Source organism: Zootoca vivipara, chromosome 11 (assembly GCF_963506605.1).
Source record: "Zootoca vivipara chromosome 11, rZooViv1.1, whole genome shotgun sequence".
Taxonomy (NCBI): domain Eukaryota; kingdom Metazoa; phylum Chordata; class Lepidosauria; order Squamata; family Lacertidae; genus Zootoca; species Zootoca vivipara.
In genome coordinates, this window is record NC_083286.1 from 55,505,422 (window position 1) to 55,526,562 (window position 21,141).

General features: G+C 47.7%; 1 protein-coding gene across 1 annotated transcript in view; it reads left to right on the forward strand.

The window, feature by feature from the left end:
- The window catches only part of LOXHD1 (lipoxygenase homology PLAT domains 1), a 148,919-nt gene that overhangs the window by 89,606 nt on the left and 38,172 nt on the right, over nt 1-21,141 (forward strand). Inside the window, exons 27-31 of the mRNA XM_035100922.2 lie at nt 2,789-2,905; nt 9,403-9,565; nt 11,869-12,023; nt 12,812-13,021; nt 20,302-20,416. Coding sequence (XP_034956813.2) covers nt 2,789-2,905; nt 9,403-9,565; nt 11,869-12,023; nt 12,812-13,021; nt 20,302-20,416 — 760 coding nt within the window. The remainder of the gene's footprint in view (nt 1-2,788; nt 2,906-9,402; nt 9,566-11,868; nt 12,024-12,811; nt 13,022-20,301; nt 20,417-21,141) is intronic.

The window sequence follows — 21,141 nt, forward strand, 5'->3', positions numbered from 1 at the left end:
ACCAACCTCAAAACTTGTAAAAATAAGATTTAGGAGCAGATTTGCGTTAGTCCAAAGAAATTCTAAAGTGCTCAAGGCCATGTGAGGATCAAATATGAAAGAACTGACAGCAGAACTATTTGATTCCTCAGTAAAAAACAAAAACAAAAACCAAAATCTGGATAAAAGAGCAGTTAGCCTAGATGTCTATTTTATTTCATCGGCTGGGGGTCTGGAAAGAGAGGCTGAATCCCAGCTGCGCGCTCACTTAAATCAGCGAGCCACGCCCCCTTGGAGCGTCCTGATTGGATATGCCAAGGGAGCGCCGTGTCTGGGAGCCAGCCAATGGGCTGGGAGAATGGCAGCCATTCTCTCAGCACGGGCTCGTGGCTGCCCACAATCTCCCCTCTTTCTACGGCGGAAGGGACTTTTCATTCCATCTTTAGCTTTTGAATGCCACAAAGGTGAATGGACTGCAAGGAATTCATGGGACGTGGTGCTTTTGTTTACAAATTAATTTATTGAAATCAATTCTGCAATACTTTTCCATGTTTTTATACCCTTTTTATACCCTTCTCCTCCACATTCATGGATGGATAATTCATGGATTGTAGGGCATTTGATCTAGAGAAATTACGCTTCTCTCCTCCCCTCCCCCCCAAAATACAAATTACCTGGGGAAAAAATGAGGTTTTAACCAATGAGGCTCTCCTGTTAGTGCAAGGATGTCTGTTTGTGCAACGGGACTTTCCCTTCCTCTCCTGTGTGCTCCCTGCCCCCATATCACCGGACGGTTGTGGAAAAACACACACCCCATAACTGATTTGATAGTGTGGGGAGGATATTCAATTGCACAGGTGGAAGTCCTTGTGATGATGTGATGACTTCTTTGGATACAACCCATGAATATTGTAAATTATTAAGTAAATGTATGTAAATGCCTTTTTTAAAAAAAGAAAAGAAAGAAGTCATAGTTTTACTGCTGGATCTGCTTTATATTCTGCAGATAGCTTCCTGAAAGCATTTAAGAAACTGTTATCAGCCACACTTTGAGGAGGTGATTTAATGGCAATGTGGAAAATGCTGCAATAAATATACCATTTTGTTGTTGTTGTTGTTGTTGTTGTTGTTGTTGTTGTTGTTGTATTTCGTTGGCTTATTCCATGCCTGTCTTTAAAAGCACGCATGGCATTTCCTTACAAAGGAAGGCAATTTATTTGGCATGAGCAGAAGGGGAGGGGAAGAATAATTGCTCTCCTTCTAATGTTAAATGTTTTCCAGATAAATAGAGATCTTAATCATTTTTATTTGAAAGGAGAGATGGATCTCAGTTGGTCTGGAGAATCTTGGTGTAAATCCTGTCACCTGAAATGGATAACTTTGCAAGCTGGTGGATCTACCCCAGTTTCAAGCATTTGCTATTGTTATTGTTGTTGTTATTATTGGTTTGTATTGATTTATTGATGTGTTTGTTGGTCGTATAGGATATTTTGTTTTTTAATGTTTGATGCTTTGTTGTGTTTTTATATATGTTGTAAGTCACCCAGAGTGGCTGGGGAATCTCAGCAAGATGGGCGGGATATAAATTTTTATTTTATTTTATTTTATTTTATTATTAGAAACCATGATTTGGAAGCTCTAATGCAGGCATCCCCAAACTCGACCCTCCAGCTGTTTTGGGACTACAATTCCCATCTTCCATGACCACTGGCCCTGTTAGCTAGGGATGATAGGATTTGTAGTCCCAAAACAGCTGGAGGGCCGAGTTTGGGGGTGCCTGCTCTAGGGCAAAGCAGGGCACAAACACCTTAAACATCCCACCCTCAAGAAAAGGCAAGAGATGGAGAAGAAGAAGGTCTGCTCTGCACAGTCTCCAGCAGGATTAGAGCTCAGTCCCCCCTCACCCTTTCTCCCCTGTAGAAGAAGACGTGCTGGAAAGATGGGGTCAGATTTTAGCTTGGCATATTGCCTGAGTTATTGGACATTAAATTCTACAACAGGGATGAAGAGTCTGAAGCCTTTCAGGTGTCTGACCCCAACTCCTATCAAGCTCAGCCTGTATGGCCAATGGTTAAGAATGATGGGAATTGTAGCCCAACAACATATTCCCCACCCTAGCTGTAGTATGGCCTGGAGAGCACTGGGCAAAGTCTAAATTGGCCATTATTCTCCCTTGGATTTTTCAGCTCCAGCCATATACCTGAAGGAGCGTCTCCTCCCCCATCGTTCTGCCCGGACACTGAGGTCCAGCGCCGAGGGCCTTCTGGCGGTTCCCTCGCTACGAGAAGCCAAGTTACAGGGAACCAGGCAGAGGGCCTTTTTGGTAGTGGCACCCACCCTGTGGAATGCCCTCCCACCAGAGGTCAAAGAGAACAACAATTAGAAGGCATCTTAAGGCAGCCCTGTTTAGGGAAGCTTTTAATGTTTGATAGATTTCTGTATTTTAATGTTTTGTTGGAAGCCGCCCAGAGTGGCTGGGGGAACCCGGCCAGATGGGCCGGGGTATAAATAATAAATTTATTATTATTATTATTATTATTATTATTATTATTATTATTATACACCCTTTTTTTGCCAACTTCACGAGCTTCAGTCTACAGCCAAGTCCTCTGCTAGCTGGAATGTGCTAGTATCTAGCACACCTTTCTGAGATGGTTGCAGTTTGAGATGCTGCCAGGATATTTCTCACCTTCTTATCCCATTAAGAAAAAAACAAGATACAAGCTAAAGGAACAAATAGGATTGGGTGTTGGAAAGTGAGGTTGCTAAACTTTGGTTGATCCTGAAGTGTCTTCCTTGATTTCTCCAGCTGGAGGACATTGGGGACATTCTTGAAAAGATCCGCATTGGGCATGACGGCACAGGGATTAATCCTGGTTGGCATCTTGATAAAGTGCAGATCCGAAGGCTTTTACCCAACGGAAAGGTGAGCAGAAAGCTGGACATTTTGCTGCATGCACCTATTCTACCAGAACTTTTCTGCTTCATGCAGCAGAGGGCAGACCCCGAAACTGTTGCAGTTTCCTTCTGGCTGTTGCACCTCCTTCTGGCCAAGAAGGTGGCAAAAATCCTAACTTCACGTATAAACTAATGGGATCTGAACTGGTGTTACTGGGAACCACAGGTGGGAAGAGTTGCTCTTGTGCTTGAATCCTGCTTGCAGGCTTTTCACAGGCTCAGCCACTGTGAGAACAGGATGCAGGATGAGATGGGCCACTGGCCTGATCCAGCAGGCTCCTCTTATGTTTGTATGACTGACCAGGGAAAAGATCTTTGGTGGGTTCTGGTGAACAGATCGATGGAGATATTGTCCAAGTGTGCAGCAGTTGTAAGGGGGGGGGAGTGAATTCCATGTTATAGATCAGTAGGAAAACAACAAGTGCCAGTATAGAAATCATGGAATACTGGGCAGAATTTTGGCTGCTGAATTTTGGCTGCTGCATCTCAAAAAGGATATTTGTAGAACTAGAAAAGGGGCAGAAAGGCACCCAAAATGGGATTGGAGCAAAGGCAAGTAAGGGATACAAAAAGGTGTACGGTGTAGAGCAGGCATCCCCAAACTTCGGCCCTCCAGATGTTTTGGACTACAATTCCCATCATCCCTGACCACTGGTCCTGTTAGCTAGGGATCATGGGAGTTGTAGGCCAAAACATCTGGAGGGCCGCAGTTTAGGGATGCCTGGTGTGGAGAAAGTAGATAGGGAAATGTTTGTCTCCCTTTCTATTAATGGTAGTATTCAAGGTCATCCAAGGAAGATGAATGATGCAAGATTCAGAACAAACGGATAGCTCAGTCGGTAGAGCATGAGACTCTTAATCTCAGGGTTGTGAGTTCAAGTTGGGAAAAAGATTCCTGCATTGCAGAGGGTTGTAGATGCTCCTTGGGGTCCATTCCAACTCTACAATTCTTTGATTCTGGGAATTACTTTTTCACACACTGCATAGTGACTTTAAAAAGTGATTAGCTGTCGATGGCTACGAACCACAAGTCCAGTGTCTAAGATGGTCTGCCTCTGGCTACCAGTTGCCAGGGAGCAACTGGTGGGCCACTGTGAGAACAGGATGCTGGACTAGATGGGTTTCTAGTCTGATCCAGCAGGGCCCTTCCTATATTCTCATGGCCTTATGCAAGTCACTGTCTTACTGGGCAGTTCCTGACAGTCGCTATTTTCAAATGGGCTTCAAGCATAACCCAAAAATTCAGGTTGCACAAATCAGACTTTTTGCAATAATGGAAGGGGCCATGCACCAGCTCTTTGTTAAGTTCCCCACAAACAAAGGGGAACAAATGCTCATTGGAAGTAGGGGTGGAGCAGAAATTTGATTCAGTCCATTTTAAAAGGTGAGCCTACCTAATTTGGACTTTCTGAAACAATACGCAAACTGAAACACCGCCACCCTTCAGAATTTGCACCTTTTTTTGCATCTTGCAATGCAGTTCCCTGGCAAAGCAGTGTGCACAAAAACACATGGATATGTACATGAGAATGCACATATCAGTGCATTCTATTAGGGGAAATCGCTTTGCAAAAGTGTGTATATCAGGCAGAAGGGCATGCATAAACATGGATATTTGGAGAAATTCACAGTAAAATGGTGATGAATTTTCATGAGGATTTTAAAAAAATTGAACTTAAAGGAAAAAGCAAACAGCTCAGTGTACAGAAGCTGCTTTGCATGCAGAAAGTCCCGGGCTCAATCCCCAGCATCTCCAGGTAGGGCTGGGAGAGTATCCCTGTCTGAAACTCTAGCGAGCCCCTGCCAGTCAGTGTAGAGAATACTGAGCTAAATATACCAATGGTTCTGACTCGCTGTAAGGTAGCTTCCTGTGCTCCGCTCTAAAATTTTATGGTGCTCATTTTCCAGTTAATGTGCTGCCTACCTCATCAAAACAAAACATTTCTTGCTTCCTCCGGAAGGTCAGAAACTGAGCAGCTCCCAGTGCACCCTGCTGGCTGAGTGTGCAAAAAGGTTCCCTGAAGACTTAAGAAGGCCGGCAGGGCCTACTCTTGCAATGGCTCCTCCCCTCTGGAAGAGGCGTCTGCAATCCTTAAATGGCCTGTATCTGATTCTGCAGATGCAGCCTCCTGCCTGGATGTGGAGCAGGAAGAGCTATGAGGGAGACATCCCCAGAGTCTGAGGGAAATGGAAGAGGCATGCTCTTAGGTGGGGAAGGCATAGAACAGGGTGATGAGGGCTGTGCCACACAAGGGAGATGAGCTGTGATTTGTCCGAATCTGGGCAATGCTGGGCCCAAGATGCCCTAAACGTCCACGGTCCAGTATACCTGAAGGAGCGTCTCCACCCCCATCATTATGCCCGGACACTGGGGTCCAGCTCCGAGAGCCTTCTGGTGGTTCCCTCGCTGCGAGAAGCCAAGTTGCAGGGAACCAGGCAGAGGGCCTTCTCGGTAGTGGGGCCTGCCCTGTGGAATGCCCTCCCACCAGATGTCAAAGAGAAAAACAGCTACCAGATTTTTAGAAGACATCTGAAGGCAGCCCTGTTTCGGGAGGCTTTTAATGTTTAATTGATTATTTTATCTTTCTGTTGGAAGCCACCCAGAGTAGCTGGGGAAACCCAGCCATATGGGTGGGGTATAAATAATAAATTATATTATTATTATTATGCAGTGGGCAGAAAAACATTCACCTTTACCCACATGCCAAATTAATGCAAGTGCTGAAATGGGCTGTTTGCAGGGGATAATTAACAGGCTAGAGCAGAGTGACAGCTGCCAATGTCCACCTGAAAATGACCCTCAAGTCATCCTGAGTATGCCCTCCAAATCAGGTTTCTTTAAAATCTTGAAACCTGACTGGACAAAAAAAAAAGGATCAAAAATAGCAGAAACTGCTGTGCAAGGGAACATCCATCACTCCCTGCCCCCCGCTGCCATTTCTTCCCAGCCAGCCCACTCCCCAAACGTCAGTGTTACAAGCACAGGACCCAGGATTTGCCTCCTAATGTCTTGATGTATCATTACATCACGAGACAACACCAAGCAGGAAGCAGAGAGCTGCCTTGAGGATGGAGGAGAGCAGGCAGTATCCTCAGGGGACTCTTAGATAACTGCAGCAGCTTCTCTGCTTTCCCCTCCCTGAAACTAATGAGCTCTCGCTGATGCACATTATGCACCGTTAGCTTCTGATGCTCCTGTGCTAACGGCGGCGGCAGTGGCACACTCTTCAAAAACCCAGCCACATCTAGGAACAAAGAAAGCCTTCCTCTGCATGCTGGGGAGGAAGCAGGAAGCCACCGACAGCTGTCTCTTAAGTGGCTTTGTTCTCCCTTGCACCCTCTGCACCCGGCAGATTGGACCCCACCCTCTCTCCCTCCCTCATGTGCCTCCTTCCTGACTCCCTTTCTCCCTGCTGAAATGAGCCTGTGGGGCAGGACACCTGGTGGAAAGACCAAAGGAGAGGCAGGGGAGCCAAGAAACAGGCAAGGCAGTAGCTGGATGGAAATGGGCAGAACAGATTGTGGGTGGGGAGAAGCAGCGAGGAGCTAAAGGATGCTCTGGGAAGACGACGAAGGGGATCGAAGGGGCAGGAGAAGTCCGATGCTGAGAACAGCAGCAGGAGGAGTGGCTTGGGTAGAAATGGGGCCTAGAGACCAGAGGGGCTGTTGTCAGGCTAGGAAGCAGAGAATGCAGAGGAACGGCTGGATCTTTCTGTTTTTGATGTGAAATAGCCAGTCGAAATCCTTTGCCTGGCATGCGTTGATCGGAATCAGCACTCTGGATAGCTCCCTGCAGACAGCGACTGGCTGCCTGTGCCCATTGCTTCCTCCCCTCCCTCTTCGGTTCTCCCCCCCCCCTTTCTGTAGCCATAACCAGCCCTTGACGAAACCTTGTTAATGAGAATGCTTGGAGGGGATGTAGTAGCAGGGCATGGTGATGCGTCTGAGCAGCCACACATATTCTTGCTGAGCTTTTAGATTTGGGCACGTGGAGAGAGGAAGGGGGAGAGGAGGAGGAGGAGGAAGAGGAGGAAGGAAAGATCCGAGTGCTGCATGATCGTGCCATCATCTGCCGCAGGATATTACGGCCTGCCACAGGATAGCAATAGGCTGCCAAGCCGCTAAAAGCCCTGCTACCTGATTAGACCGCTAAGAAGCCTCTCCGCGTATCTGTGCGCTGCAAGGGGGGGGGAAATGAGGTCAGATTAAATTGAAAGCATTTGGGCAGGACAAGCTGACTTCGCTGCAGAGGGCTAAAGCCACAGCAACATGTGCCAGTTAAATTTCACAATTATATTTCATCTGCTGTACTGAGTATGGGGGGAGGTGAGGGCAAGCAAATCGGAGCATTTCAGTGGGATGTCAGTTGTCTGATTGTGCAGAGAGGAAGGGCAGGGAGAACCAAGAGACAGCAATGAGGATGTTCTGACAGCGCAGGGGGGTGAGGATAGGCTCCTCCCTTGCAAAATGTGACTTTATATGCTACATTTTATTTATATATTGTAGCTGCTCTCCATGAGCTCACAGGGCACAGGAGAACTGACCAACAGCTGAGAGCAAAGAGCTTTTTCTGGGGAGAACAAACAAGGCATGACATTAATGTCAAAGTAGCTCTTCTTCGTATTAAAAGGTGCAGGTTGTTTTGTAATGCAAACGGCATCAGCTGGAGGAGGGGAAGGTATATTAATGATTATCTGGATCACTGCAAGTGGAGAGGGAAAGTATCTCCTCCCTTGCTGCAGTTCCAATGAAAATCCTTCCTCTGAAGCTGGCATTGCAATGCGGGATTCCCCTATGAATGGTGTTTACTTACATTTGCATTTTTTAAAAAAACAATAACCCCCCCCCCACCTTGCATTTCAAATGCAAGTGCTTAATGCCCTGTCTCGTTTGGCCTTCAGATGTAACTCAGTGGTGGAGTTTGCATGCAGAAAGTTCATAGACTGGTCCCTGGCATCTACAGAACAAACAAGCTCAGAGAGCACGGGTGTGATAATGTGCATTGGGCGCTGGTTGCTGGTGCCTTTTTGGAGTGCTGTTGACACAGTGCCGTCCTTGTGCCGCTCTATTGGGCCTTGGGACTCTCTCTAGGCCACACCTCCTCTCTAGCCACACCCCTGATCCTCATGTGGTGGTCCCCAAGTCATGTTCTTCACTAGGACTGCTTCACACCTTCCTTGAGTGTTTCCTTGAAAGCTGGCAATGCCTCTTGCTTGCCTGGACAGAGATGTGAGAGCCCAGAAACCAGGCTACTGCCACAAAGGAAACATATACACTAATTGCTCCACCCACTTTTTGCTTCTCACCCCACCCACCACTGGCAGGTGGCCTCTGCAAAGTTGCCCAGAATGGAAAGCGGCCCTCAGTCTGAACAAAGTCCCTCCATCTCTGTTTCGATGAGTGGGTTCCCCTAGGTCAGGATGGGCAGAGCCTGCATGAGACCTGTTGCATCAGCAACCCAGCCTGGGAGGTGATATAGGAGCTGAAGGCTTCGCCCCTTCCTGGCTCTTAGCCCAGCCCAGATTTCAGCAAGTGCTCCTATGTGCTTCTCCATCCTCCCAAGTTCACAGCTAATTGGGCCCTTTGTTGGTGGCTCTGAGCTTCCTGGCTGCTTCCTGGTCTCCTCTGCTCCTGTGGTCCTGGCTGAGATCAGGGGTGGTGGTCCAAGAGAGTTGGTGTGGGGATCTCCAATTCAAACCTGATGGGGTCCTAGGAAGTGTGGGGAGGGTTCTGCTCTCCTTGTTCCTCATCTGAGGAGACCTCAGATTTGAATACCAGTTGCTGGCAACAACAGGAGGGGAGAGATGCACAGGTCCTGCTTGTGGGTTTCCTATGGACATCTGGTTGACCACTGTGAGGACAGGATGTTGGACTAGATGGGCCACTCGCCTGATCCAGAAGGACTCTTCTTATGTCCTGAAGATGTCTGGGTAGGGCTGAACCCTGGCATAAAGTTATTTCTCATATATTTGGTTTGCTGACCTGGTAATCTGACCTGCCAACTTAGCTATGAGGTCTCTGCAGAGCTTTATCAGCAGACAGCAAGACAAGTATCCGGAAGCTGTGCACATCATTGCTGGGGATTTCAACCATGCTAAACTTCAGACTGTGCTCCCAATGTTCTATCAGCATGTTAAATGGGACTTGTTGAAGATCTTAGTAAAGACCTTCACCAATTGATCTGAACAGCCCCTCAACACCCTTCCTATGATACCATCAGGTCCAGCAGCCTTCCTTGGATTCACCATCCTCAATACCTGTTTCACCTCATGCTCCTTTACAGTGAATGTGTGGCTGGAAATGTGTTTTTTGTTTTGTTTCATGTTTTTGTTTTTATGGGATAACATCCAATTTCATTGTAATTACACAATGACAATAAAGAAATCTAATCTAATCTAATTACGTATGTTGTTCCCCTGCTTACTTTTGTTCTACTGTGACCCAACCCCTCAACTGCCACCTTAGGGTTCTGAAAAAACAACGTTTCCTTGTGAGAAGTGGCTGGCCACCTCTGAAGATGATGGCGAGATTATGAGGGAGCTGGTTCCATCCAGAGTCTTTACTGAAAAACTGTTGAAAGATGGGACGCTCAAGCAGATTGATGAAGAAATTGACGATCCGCTGGAAAGTGAGTCAAATCCCACCAGACTAGAGACTGGCATCCCCTACTCTAGATCAACCCACTTCCTGCTGTGCTAATTTAGTATAATTTACCTATGGTGTGTATTTATATGTGTAGTGAACATGGTATTTTGCAAAGAATAAGAGGATGGGTCTTTGCCTCAAGGCACTTACAATCTAGACCAGACATAGGCAACCTTGGCTCTCCAGATGTTTTGGAACTACAACTCCCATGATCTCTGACCACTGGCCCTGTTAGCTAGGGATCATGGGAGTTGTAGTTCCAAAACATCTGGAGAGCCAAGGTTGCCTATGCCTGATCTAGACTGTGATGTTTCCCAAAGTGGGGGATATCACCCCCTGGGGGTGCTGGAATGATCTGGGGGGGCAGTAGTAGCCTTGAATGCAATTGGGGTGCATTGAATAAAAATAAGAGGGCAATGGAAGCATAAAGAAAGAAGAGAAGAAAAATTTGAAGAAAAAAAATTTGTTCTGTTGTGTAAGGACGCTTATCACCAGGTGAGGCGCTGTTGTGGGATAGCAACAGGGGCTCCCCTGGATCTGGCAGTCGTGCTGGAGATGAGGGGATTTCAAAAAAATGCAATCCATGCTGTCCAAGGTGGTATAATCCATGCTAGTTCAGGATTCTACCGCCTCATTCCACTGGGCTGTGTTTCTTGGGACAGGTCTGTGTTTTAAAGCGCCCTTTGCCCTGGCACTTTTGCTGAGGAAACCTACCCTTTACTGCTGAATCGGGGCAAAGAGCAATCTGCAGAAAACACGAACTGCCATTTGTTCTGATTCAGCATTAAAGAGCGGGGTTTTGTGGGGAAAGTGCCGGGGCAAAAAAAAAGGGGGAGCACTTTAAAGTGCAGACTGTTCCTAGAAAGCACAGGGCATAAGGCAAGTGTGCATGAGCCCTTAGTCTCAATGGTAAGTCTGTGTTTGTCGCTGCATTGTGTGTGCAGCAGCCCCATAGTCTTAGATCCAACCCATTATCGTGTAAATGAATAAAAGAATGTCTTAAGGGGAGGGGAGGGGAAAGGAAAGGTTGCCATCTCAGCATGAACGACAGTGTAAACAAGTGCTTACAAGCTATGTTAAAGCCAAATCAAATATTGAATCATGAGCATTCATAATAGTATCCTCTTCATTGATGATTTTCCATTTTCCCTCAAGTGCCCCTTTTGGAGCAGTTAATTTTCCTTTATGTTTCATCTTGTTTCTTTCAAGCAAGCCCTTTTTTTGAAAAAGAGGGAGGGAGGGAGGAAGGGAGGGAGTGCTAGACTAAATAAAATGCTTTCAAAATCCATTCTGTCTTAGATTTCTTTCTAGCGCTCTGCAGGAATGTTGCTGGAACTTGGAGAGCATTGAAAGAAGGCAGCTGACCCATGCCTTGTGCCTATAACTGAGCAAGCCTTGCTTTTCCCAGAAAAAAACTCACCATGCTCATCTCCATTCTTTCCAGGACACTTACAAAGAGCTTAAAACTGAGTTGGAGAAATGGGCATTTTTCTTAGCCACCTTCTAACTCAGTGGTAGATCACCTGCGTTGTGCATGAAATGTCCTGGGTTCAACCCGCAGCAACTCCCGTGGAAAGGTGTCTGGTTGTGGGGTTCGAAAACAGCTTTGCTTGAGACCTTTGCAGGGAATGGATGCCAAATTGCAGTACAGTGGTACCTCGGTTTACAAACACAATTGGTTCCAGAAGTCTGTACTTAACCTGAAGCGTACTTAACCTGAAGCGAACTTTCCCATTGAAAGTAATGGAAAGTGGATTAATCTGTGGAGTACTCAACCTGAAGCGTACTTAACCCGAGGTATAGTGTAATTGGTTCAGGAAGTCCGTACTTAACCTGAAGCGTACTTAACCTGAAGCGAACTTTCCCATTGAAAGTAATGGAAAGTGGATTAATCCGTTCCAGACAGGTCCGCGGAGTACTTAAACCAGGCATCCCCAAACTTCGGCCCTCCAGATGTTTTGGACTACAATTCCCATCTTCCCCGACCACTGGTCCTGTTAGCTAGGGATCATGGGAGTTGTAGGCCAAAACATCTGGAGGGCCGCAGTTTGGGGATGCCTGACTTAAACTGAAAATGCTCAAACCGAGGCGTACTTAAACCGAGGTATGACTGTACGAGGTTAGACAGACGAAAGGCCTAACCTGCTGCAAACTAGCTTCCTTTGCTCATTCTTAAATGATTGCAAGCTAGGATCAGTTGAAGGTTGCTCCTCTCGTCACTGATGTTATGGTAGTGCTCTGAAAGCCTACATTAAAATGTGATCTTCTCCCTCCCACTCTGCCCAGTTCATACGTACAAGATTAGCGTTTTCACCGGCGATATTTTTGGTGCTGGGACGGATGCCAGCGTTTTCCTGACTATATATGGAGACCTCGGAGACACAGGGGAGAGACAACTCAGCAGCTCTGAAACAAACATGAACAAGTTCGAAAGAGGACAGGTACCAATCAAGCTAAGTATTCATTATCAAACGTCTTGATAAGAGGGTGCAACTTTTTGTGCTTCTAAAAACATAAGGAAAAACCCTGTCCCTGCACACTGACTTCCCAGGAAAAAATAAATCCACACACCCACACCCTGATCTTCAATTAGTTAAGGAAACACGCTGTCAGAGGTTGTTGCGGCAACTCTAGAGTAACGACTCTCCACATGCTGTCTTTTAACAGTCTTTATTGGTGCACTCTATTTACAGTGTGACGGGGTGTTGGAAACATGTCTGCTCATTCCGATCCAGAATCCGGCACTGCCCCCCTGCGCGACTTCTCCCAACATAAGAGTCGTGGGACAGTGAATCTCCTCCCCTTTCTCCTCCTCCGTAATTGCTGAACCGGGGGGGGAAAGGTCTACGCTCCGTGTTTTCCCTTTCCCCCACTTCCGCTTCTCTCTCTTCCCGCCTGTGGAGCCGGGGCTCTCCCATGCTGCTAGAGACCTGGCACTCTCTCTCCGTTTCCTGACTAGCCTCTTCAAAGCCTGCGCTTCCATTGCTGCTTGGGGAGGAGCTGCTTCTGATGAGAGGGGACGGTTCTCTATACTCTCTTCCCCTTACACACAAGTTTTATACCCTCATGGTACACATTAAGTGCAGGTCTCATGGAGTCACAGTGTGAGTGCAAAACGGCCAGGGCTTAAGTCTCGGGCTCTTTGGATCTGAGCCACTGTGCACTTTTCTGCTTGCGTAACAGATAGAACCTTGAAGAATGGCTTCCGTTTCTGTTCTGTTCTCCCCAGGAAGACATATTCTCAATCCAAGCCGTGGACCTCGGCGCTGTCTATAAAATCAACATTCGGCATGACAACACGAATCCAAGGCCAGATTGGTACCTAGAGAAAGTAGAGGTCCTGAATGACAACACAGAAGATTTGTTCCTGTTTCCATGCGAACGCTGGCTCTCGAGGAAGAAGGAGGACCTGATGATAGAGCGGGTCCTTTTTGAAAAAGTAAATCACAATGTTTATTTAGTAGACTGTAGGGCAGGGGGGCGCTGTGGGTTAAACCACAGAGCCTAGGGCAGTGTTTCTCAACCAGTGTGCCTCCAGATGTTTTGGGACTACAACTCCCATCATTCCTGACCACTGGTCTTGCTAGCTTGGGATGATGGGAGTTGTAGTCCCAAAACATCTGGAGGCACACTGGTTGAGAAACACTGGCCTAGGGCTTGCCAATCAGAAGGTCGGTGGTTCGAATCCCCGCAATGGGGTGAGCTCCCGTTGCTCGGTCCCAGCTCCTGCCAACCTAGCAGTTTGAAAGCACGTCAAAGTGCAAGTAGATAAATAGGTACCGCTACAGCGGGAAGGTAAACAGTGTTTCTGTGCACTGCTCTGGTTCGCCAGAAGCGGCTTAGTCATGCTGGCCACATGACCTGGAAGCTGTACGCCGGCTCCCTCGGCCAATAACGCAAGATGAGCGCTCAACCCCAGAGTCGGTCACGACTGGACCTAAGGGTCAGGGGTCCCTTTACCTTTACCTTTAGGGCCCAATGTCCTAGAGGTTTGTAGGGCTGGGAGGCACAGGGGGTTTTATTTTAAGGTTCAGATGTGGTAGGAAAGAGAAATGGCTGTTTGTGATGTACAATCTTGCTGCTTTTAGCTCCATTGCCAAACCAGAGGTGGCCAGGGATGTAAGAAGGCAACAATTTCCATTCCAACCGTAACATTCCTTTCAATGGAATAGAAGCATCAAAACATTGTTTCAAAAAGTCATTAACTGTGTATTGTTTGTGGACAGAGGGAGCATCCACACTTCTGCTTGTCCCGTGCCTAGAAAGGATGGCTCTGAGCGGTTTTATCCTTGCTCCTCTCCTTTCCCAGGGAAAGCCTGCTCTTTAGTGCTAAATCAGAGGAAACATCAACCCAGAGAAAGCCTGAATTGCTGTTTGCTCCAACTGAGGGCTAAAGAGGGGTTTTCCCTGGGGAAAGCAGCAGGAAAAGAGTTTTAAAAAACAACTATGTGAAGGCAAGCCAGAAATATTTGCTTGACTGATTTCACTTCATGAACGCACAAACTGCCCCAATTACTTCTCACCTTTCTTTTCTTTTGTAAAAGTTCCTGGAAACAAAATATTTATTTTTTTAAATTTACATCTACTGAGCGAGAGAAATCCAGAATTCAAGGGCCCAGAAAGCAGAGGTTAGCAGAAAGAAAAGAAAGGGGAAAGTGGGGGCCAGATAGACGGCAGGTAGAACTAGCAGATAGAAAATATTTTTGTAAAAGGTGGAGGAACCTGCCAACTACAGAAATAAAGGAATTATCTCCTTTCCCATCCCTTCATGGCACATTGGTGATCCTCACCATCATTTTCTCAATCTCATTTTGCCACTTCTCTTCTTGCTTTTCAAATTCTGTTGGAGTTCTACCGACAACCCCAGAGGTGACAGAGGGCAAAAGTAGATTTGTGTGTCTGTTATGTATTGCCAGTGTAATTTTAACAGTGACGTGCAGGGAATGGGCAACATTTTGCCCAGGATATCTAATTACCGGGCTGGGAAGAGATAGGTCCAAAGTAGGCAGGGAGAGAGCCCAAAGCAAACTGGCAGAGGATGAAGACGTCTCTTCTTTCCTGGCTAGGTCACTACAAAACAGGACAAGTGGGGGAGGGGGCATGGCTGAGGGAGAAAGCATGTCCCTTAGGGAGAGTGCTTGTGGCAGATTAAGAAGCCTGGTGGGCCAGATTAGGCTCATAGCTTTCCCCATACCTGGTGATGAAAGGCAGGTAAGAACAGAGGCGGAGCAAGGTGGGTGCAGCCCGCCCTATGTGCCATCTTTGAGTGGGGGTGCCAAAATCCCGGCAGGGCCCAATTGTGGCCATGCCAGATCATGCCTCCTGGCCTGGCCACCGTGGTAGAGTGTACCCCCTCACCTGCGTCGGGAGTTGCAGGGGGTGACGCGCCATTACTCCATGCTCCCGACTGGAGGAGGCAGGCAGGCAGGGGAGAGGACAGGAAGGAGGGGGGGCAAAAATGGAGGGGGCAGGAATGGGTGCCGCCCCCCATCCCGTCCCTCCCTATGGGCTCTGCGCTCCCCATCCCATCCCTCCCTATGGCTTACCTTCCAAGTCCCGGACTGCAGAATCCGGGACCGGCAGCCGTGTGACACCGGAAGTTGCGTCAACGTAACTTCCGGTGTCGCTTTGCCCTTCTATGGGCACCAAAAATGGCTGCCGCCGACACCGGAAGTAGCGTCTATGCACTTCCGGACATGCGTAAATGCGACTTTTGAAGCTGGCGGCGGCCATTTTTGGTGCCCATAGAAGGGCAAATCAGAAAAAAATGGCCGCCGGCAGGAGAAAATAACGGAGAAAAACAGGAGACGAAGTGATATGGGGGACCACCGGGAAAAGGTAAGTAAACAGTTCTATAATTCTATGAATGCAGGTGGCAAATCTTCCAAAGATCTGTACTGGCTGGATAGCTCAGCTGGTTACAGTATGGTGCTGATGACGCCAAGGTTGCAGGTTCGATCCCTGTATGCGACAGCTGCATATTCCTGCATTGCTGGGGATCCGCAAGGTCCTTTCCAACTCTTCAACTCTATGATTCTGTTATCTTCTTTGCTAGCTAGCTTTAGGGATTGTCTGAAGCCATTTGCTAATTCTTGGAGTATCTTCATAGAACTATGTGATTGCAAATTTCTCCCGCTTCAGCACCCTGTGTTTGTTCCTTTTTCAGCTACCACTTAAACCCATTTCTCCACCCCAGCGACAGCAACCAACCAATCATGATGGAAAGAAAGGGTGTGTTACTGTTTTGGGATAGATCTTCAGACAGGAAACTTCTGGAAATTCCCATAAGTAGCTGAAACTAGTTTCTCTGTGATCTTGGTGGTTATTAGTGTAGCTGCAGGCATTCTGTTATAACTTAATTTTCTCGGACAGCATCTCTTCTTATTTTGGGCAATTAGCTGTGGCACCTGGTAAAAGCCATCTTTAAAGCATCCTTGCTTTCTCCTTCTGGAACTGTCCGCAGCCGGAGTTCAGGCTTCTGCAAGCAAATTGATGATGCAAACAACATGGTTGACTCTCTGAAAAAAACTATATTTTTATCTCCAGTGCGTCAGTACTGCAGTGAGGTTCCTGGGGAAAATAGAACCTATTACCTGCTGGTTCCAGCAGAGCACCATTTCAGGTTTCGGTGATTGAAGGGGAAAGACTTCCGTTTCAGAGAGGCAAGATTCACAGCAAGGATCAAAGACCAGCTCTTGGTTATAATTCAACACTGAATTGCAAACAAAAACCAACTCAAAACAAAAACCCAGCGTGTCTTCAGAGCATTTGTTGTGATGCCTTTTCCCAATACCTCCAAATTACTCTGTCAGATGTTAGCAAGGCAGGTCAAATGCTGGGTAAAAAATGCCGCCCCTTTCATAGCACCAGCTGCAAGCTGCAAAAGGAGGCCATTTGGGCTGGTTTTGGGTGCATAGGGGGCTGGAATCAAAGAATTGGGTGCAAACCACAAAGCCCCTTCCTGAAGCTCCTTCCAGCTGGTGCTGGTTGGCTGATAGCCAACGTCTTCTTGTCCCCCAGAGTCCCCTGGAGCAACACTGTGGCCCATTTCATGCACTGCAGCAAAGCATCGTTAATGGTTTTCCACAAACCTGTGGCTGTTCATTTTCTTCCCTCTGAGGCTTGGAGGAGACAAACCTTGATCCCTGTCACGGTCCGGTCGGCGGGCAGTTGAAGCCCTGGCTGGGGACGTCAGGGCCAGAGGCAAGATGGTGGTGTAGAAGCAGGAACAGGTGCAGGGCTGAGGGTCCAGCAGCAGGCAGTCGCAGGGTCAAGGAGCAAGGCAGAGGCGAAGGTCTGGGAGTCGAGGATCGAGGCGTCGGCAAGGCAAAGGTCCAAGGGTCAAGGATCAAGGCGTCGGCAAGGCAAGGGTCCAAGGAGCAAGAGGCCAGAGGCAACCAGGCCGGGATAGCGTTGCTGTGGCAAAGAGCTGAAGGGAAATGCTGAGCTTTTATCCCTCCCAGCTCCTGCCACCAGGTGCAGTGAGGTATCAAGTGTCCTCACCTGAGTGGCCACTCCTTGCTTCTCCTTTGCCTGGGGCCCAAAGGTGTATAATGAAGGTGCCAGGTGACCTTCCCTGGGGAGAGCATTTCACAGATGGGGAGCCACTGCAGAGAAGGCCTGTTCTCGTGTTGCCACCCTCTGGAGCTCTCGAGGAGGAGATACATGAGGGAAGGCCTCAGAATATGATCTCAGGGTCCGGGTAGGTTCATATGGAAAGAGGCGGTCCTTGAGGTCTTGCGGTCCTGAGCCATTTAAGGCTTTATAGGCAGTGGCGGAGGAAGGGTGTTGTCTGCCCCGGGTGTCATCACTGAGGGGGATGACAAAAATTTGAGTGTTGTTTTTTTTAATTAAAAAATGGGCTCGTGGAACTTTTTAGTTCAGTCAAGAAACCCTGACTTTTATGCTCCCATTCCTAAAGATGGGGAGGGCGACTCTCATTTTGCATCCTCTTCCTCCCCCAAGGTTTGAGCCAAAAGTTCTCTTCCTCAAAGACACAGCAGGCATAGCTAATTCAGAGAGCAAGTCAAATGTCAAGTAGCATTTCCCTTCTGTGAATAGGAAGCCAGCCAAGCCAGCTGTTGTTCTGTTCCTGAAAGAAGAACTGGAATCCTGGCTCACTCTTCCATTGCTCATGCAAGGAGCCTGTTGGTGAGGTGAGGGCAGAGCTGGTCGGGGGCAGCTGGAACAGGTCTACCTGCACCTCAGCATTTAGAAAAATCAAATTGGGCAGAAATAGAGCATCTTCTGAAGAGCAATGTGAAGTGTGTCCATCTCTAAATGATGCCCCTTGGGTATTAATTCCATAATAAAAGCCTTCCCTCTACAGGGCTGCCTTCAGATGTCTTCTAAAGGCTGCAGAACTACTTATCTCCTTGGCTTGGGGGGTCACATAACTCCATACCCTACAACATTTCTCCGATGGAAATAGGGACTTCCTAAGGAAAAGAGGGGACCCGGGTGGCGCTGTGTTTAAACCACTGAGCCTAGGGCTTGCTGATCAGAACGTCGGCGGTTCGAATCCCTGTGACGGGGTGAGCTCCCATTGCTTGGTCCCAGCTCCTGCCAACCTAGCAGTTCGAAAGCACGTCAAAATGCAAGTAGATAAATAGGAACCGCTACAGCGGGAAGGTAAACAGTGTTTCCATGTGCTGCTCTGGTTCTCCAGAAGCAGCTTTGTCATGCTGGCCACATGACCTGGAAGCTATACGCCGGCTCCCTCGGCCAATAATGCGAGATGAGCGCGCAACCCCAGAGTTGGTCACGACTGGACCTAATGGTCAGGGGTCCCTTTACCTTTACCTAAGGAAAAGAGGTACATTCTGGGATCACACCAGAAACCTGATTTGAACCAGGTTTACAGCCTGAATCAAATCAGGTTTTTGTAAATCTGGGACCGTCCATGGAAAGCAGGGACACTTGGAAGGTCTGGAACTAACTCCAAATGTTAATACTGGGAAGGGGAGTAGTATCTTCTCCACATCAGCATAATTTCATATGGCCCAGAAACTTATGCAAAACCATGTCTTTAGCACTGACTTTTCATCCACTTGATGTTGACTCGCAAGCTTTTTTTTCTTTTTTGCCAAGGCTTTGCTTTGGTACCATTAATCTCCTGGTGGCTTCCATGTGTGAAAGAAAGAAAACTTCTTTCTGACTGCCACAGCCACTGAAAACCAGGAGCTAATTAGAATTCCAAGTATGTGGGTTAATTAACAGGATCAAAATTAATAGGCAGCGCTCGCCCTTTTACTCAGAAAGGCCTTGTACCGCAGTTGAGTGGAGCTGGTTGACTTTGTAAGGGCTTGTTCTACAGGGCAGAGCGATGTTTTAATTGGACATTATGACTGAAACGATTGCATATTAACACTGGGGCAAATGGAGTCACCCCAGGGATGAGCTTCATGGGTTGCATCCAGTACATGTAGCCTGCAAAGGGCCCGGTGGGAACAGGCTTACTTAGCCACTATTATTAATTCCTTTTAAGGAGGCAAAACTAATTAGGTTTAATAAAAACAATTTCAACGAACATGCAGGGGGACTTTCTTTTATTTTTAAACATTTAGTCATGCTATTACACCAGCCCCCAAACCCCCAATAATTTTTGTGGCTGTTTTTCATTCCGATCACAGTTTTCACTGTACAAATTGCTTTGGAATACTCGGCTCATTTCTGCTTGCAATGCGTTTTGGCGAGTCGGATCATACCCAGTGATTAGGGTGTCCGGAGCTGCTGGGCTCTTTGGACAGCTGCCTCATGTGGTGAGTCACTGAACTGCAGGTGGAACTTTCTCAGGACCTTCAAGACCTGGATTGACGCCACTCACCTAGGCTGGCTATCGATTGGATCCTTCTGGGCAGAAAGGACGATAAAAGAGTGTTTGCTGTTCCAGCTGAGATTTGGGTCTGTTGGCTAAGGAGCCATTGGAACATAGACATTGTGTTCCCATTGTTCCTTTGGGGAGATAAAAAGTTGGGTTAAGCCAGAATCGGTGGCTGAATAGCAGAGACAGAGGAACAGAGGTTTTATGGGCAGGAGGGCATTTTCCTTTTGCAGAGAGCCCCAGGGGCCAGATTGCGAGAGCTTTGGGCCCCTGGGCCTAAGGTTCCCCACCCCTTTCTAAGAGGATTTCTACTAGGACATATTCCTCTGAAAACAAGGAAGGATTCTTGCTCAGAAGTATTGTTTCCTATCTGAATTTAATCAGCTGATACTCACAGACTTGATCAACTAAGATTTATTTTAACTAGGCGACAGCCCCAGTTGGAGGACTTGCGGGCTTTGTCGTTGGTTTTATTTATGACACTTGTCTCCTTCCCCTTCAAAAAGCTCTAATTTTATCTACCTGACAGTCCTGAGAGGTAGGTTATGTGGGGGGGGGGGAAGCAAGAGAGACTTGCCAATGGGCACACAGTGAGCTCTATGAGTGAGTGAGGATTTAAACCCAGAGCTTTCTCCAAGTCCAAAATCCTGCCTTTAACCAGTTTGCCTAGGTGCATAGAAGCAGCATTGTAGAACGAACCCCCCCCAATCATTTGTATATATATATATATTTATATCCCATTAATCACATTGCCCTTGGTAAACAGCTTACTTGGAATAACCCATACCAGGAATTGTGGTAATATTGTTCCTTGGGGTGTGTAGGAACTTCTTCCGACTTTGCTGGGAAGGCTGGGGCTGTTATGTCCCCTGAGTCTATTTGCTCTCTCCCAATAGAACTACGATCCTGACCAAAAAAATGCCGGTGACTCATCCCTGAGCCGGGACAACAATGCCAATGTGAAGGATAAGAAAACAGACAGTTCGGGTGAATCTGCTCCAGAAGGGCCATGTAAGGATGTGCTGCACTGCAGTGGGAAGCGGGAAGGCAGACGACCATTTGGCACTTGAACATGTGACTTTGTAGGGTTGGAGAAGAGATTTCAGTCGGTTCGTTGCAATTCCACAAATGCTTTGACCATCAGTCCCTCTTGCCAGGGAACTCGGAACTGTAGCTCCATGAGAGCACTCTGGGTCTCATAACAACTCCCCCACGACTTCTCCCAAAGAATCCTGGGAGTTGTAGTTTATTAAGGGTGCTTGGATGCAGAGGAATTGGGGGGGGTACCAGCTGGGGAACCCCCAAGGGAAGAAGGCTCCGAGCCTGAAGTTTGGTGGTGGGTTGATGGCGAGTAGTCAGAGGGAGAAGACTGTGGGGAGGAGGTGTCAGAAGCTGAAGAGGTAACAGGGCTTAGTGAGCAGGGAGTCTGTGGCAGAAAGAAGTCCAGAATCGGAGGCATAAGCTGAAGCAGGAGAGGAGGGAGGCCAAGATGGGTCAGGCTTGTGAAGACTCATGGATGTCTCTCCCACCTGCTGCGGCAAGCTCCCCCCTCCCAGTCTCCCAGAACCAGGAGAGGCATGAAGCAGGGGGCAGCGAAGACAAAAACCCTGGGGAGGAGGAGACATAGACAGCTTTGTACTTGAGTCTTGGCAACTGCTTCAGGGAACATTACCTTCCAGAGATGAGTTGCTGTACTCATTAGGCCTGACACAGCTGTGTAGATCCTGTTTTGATAA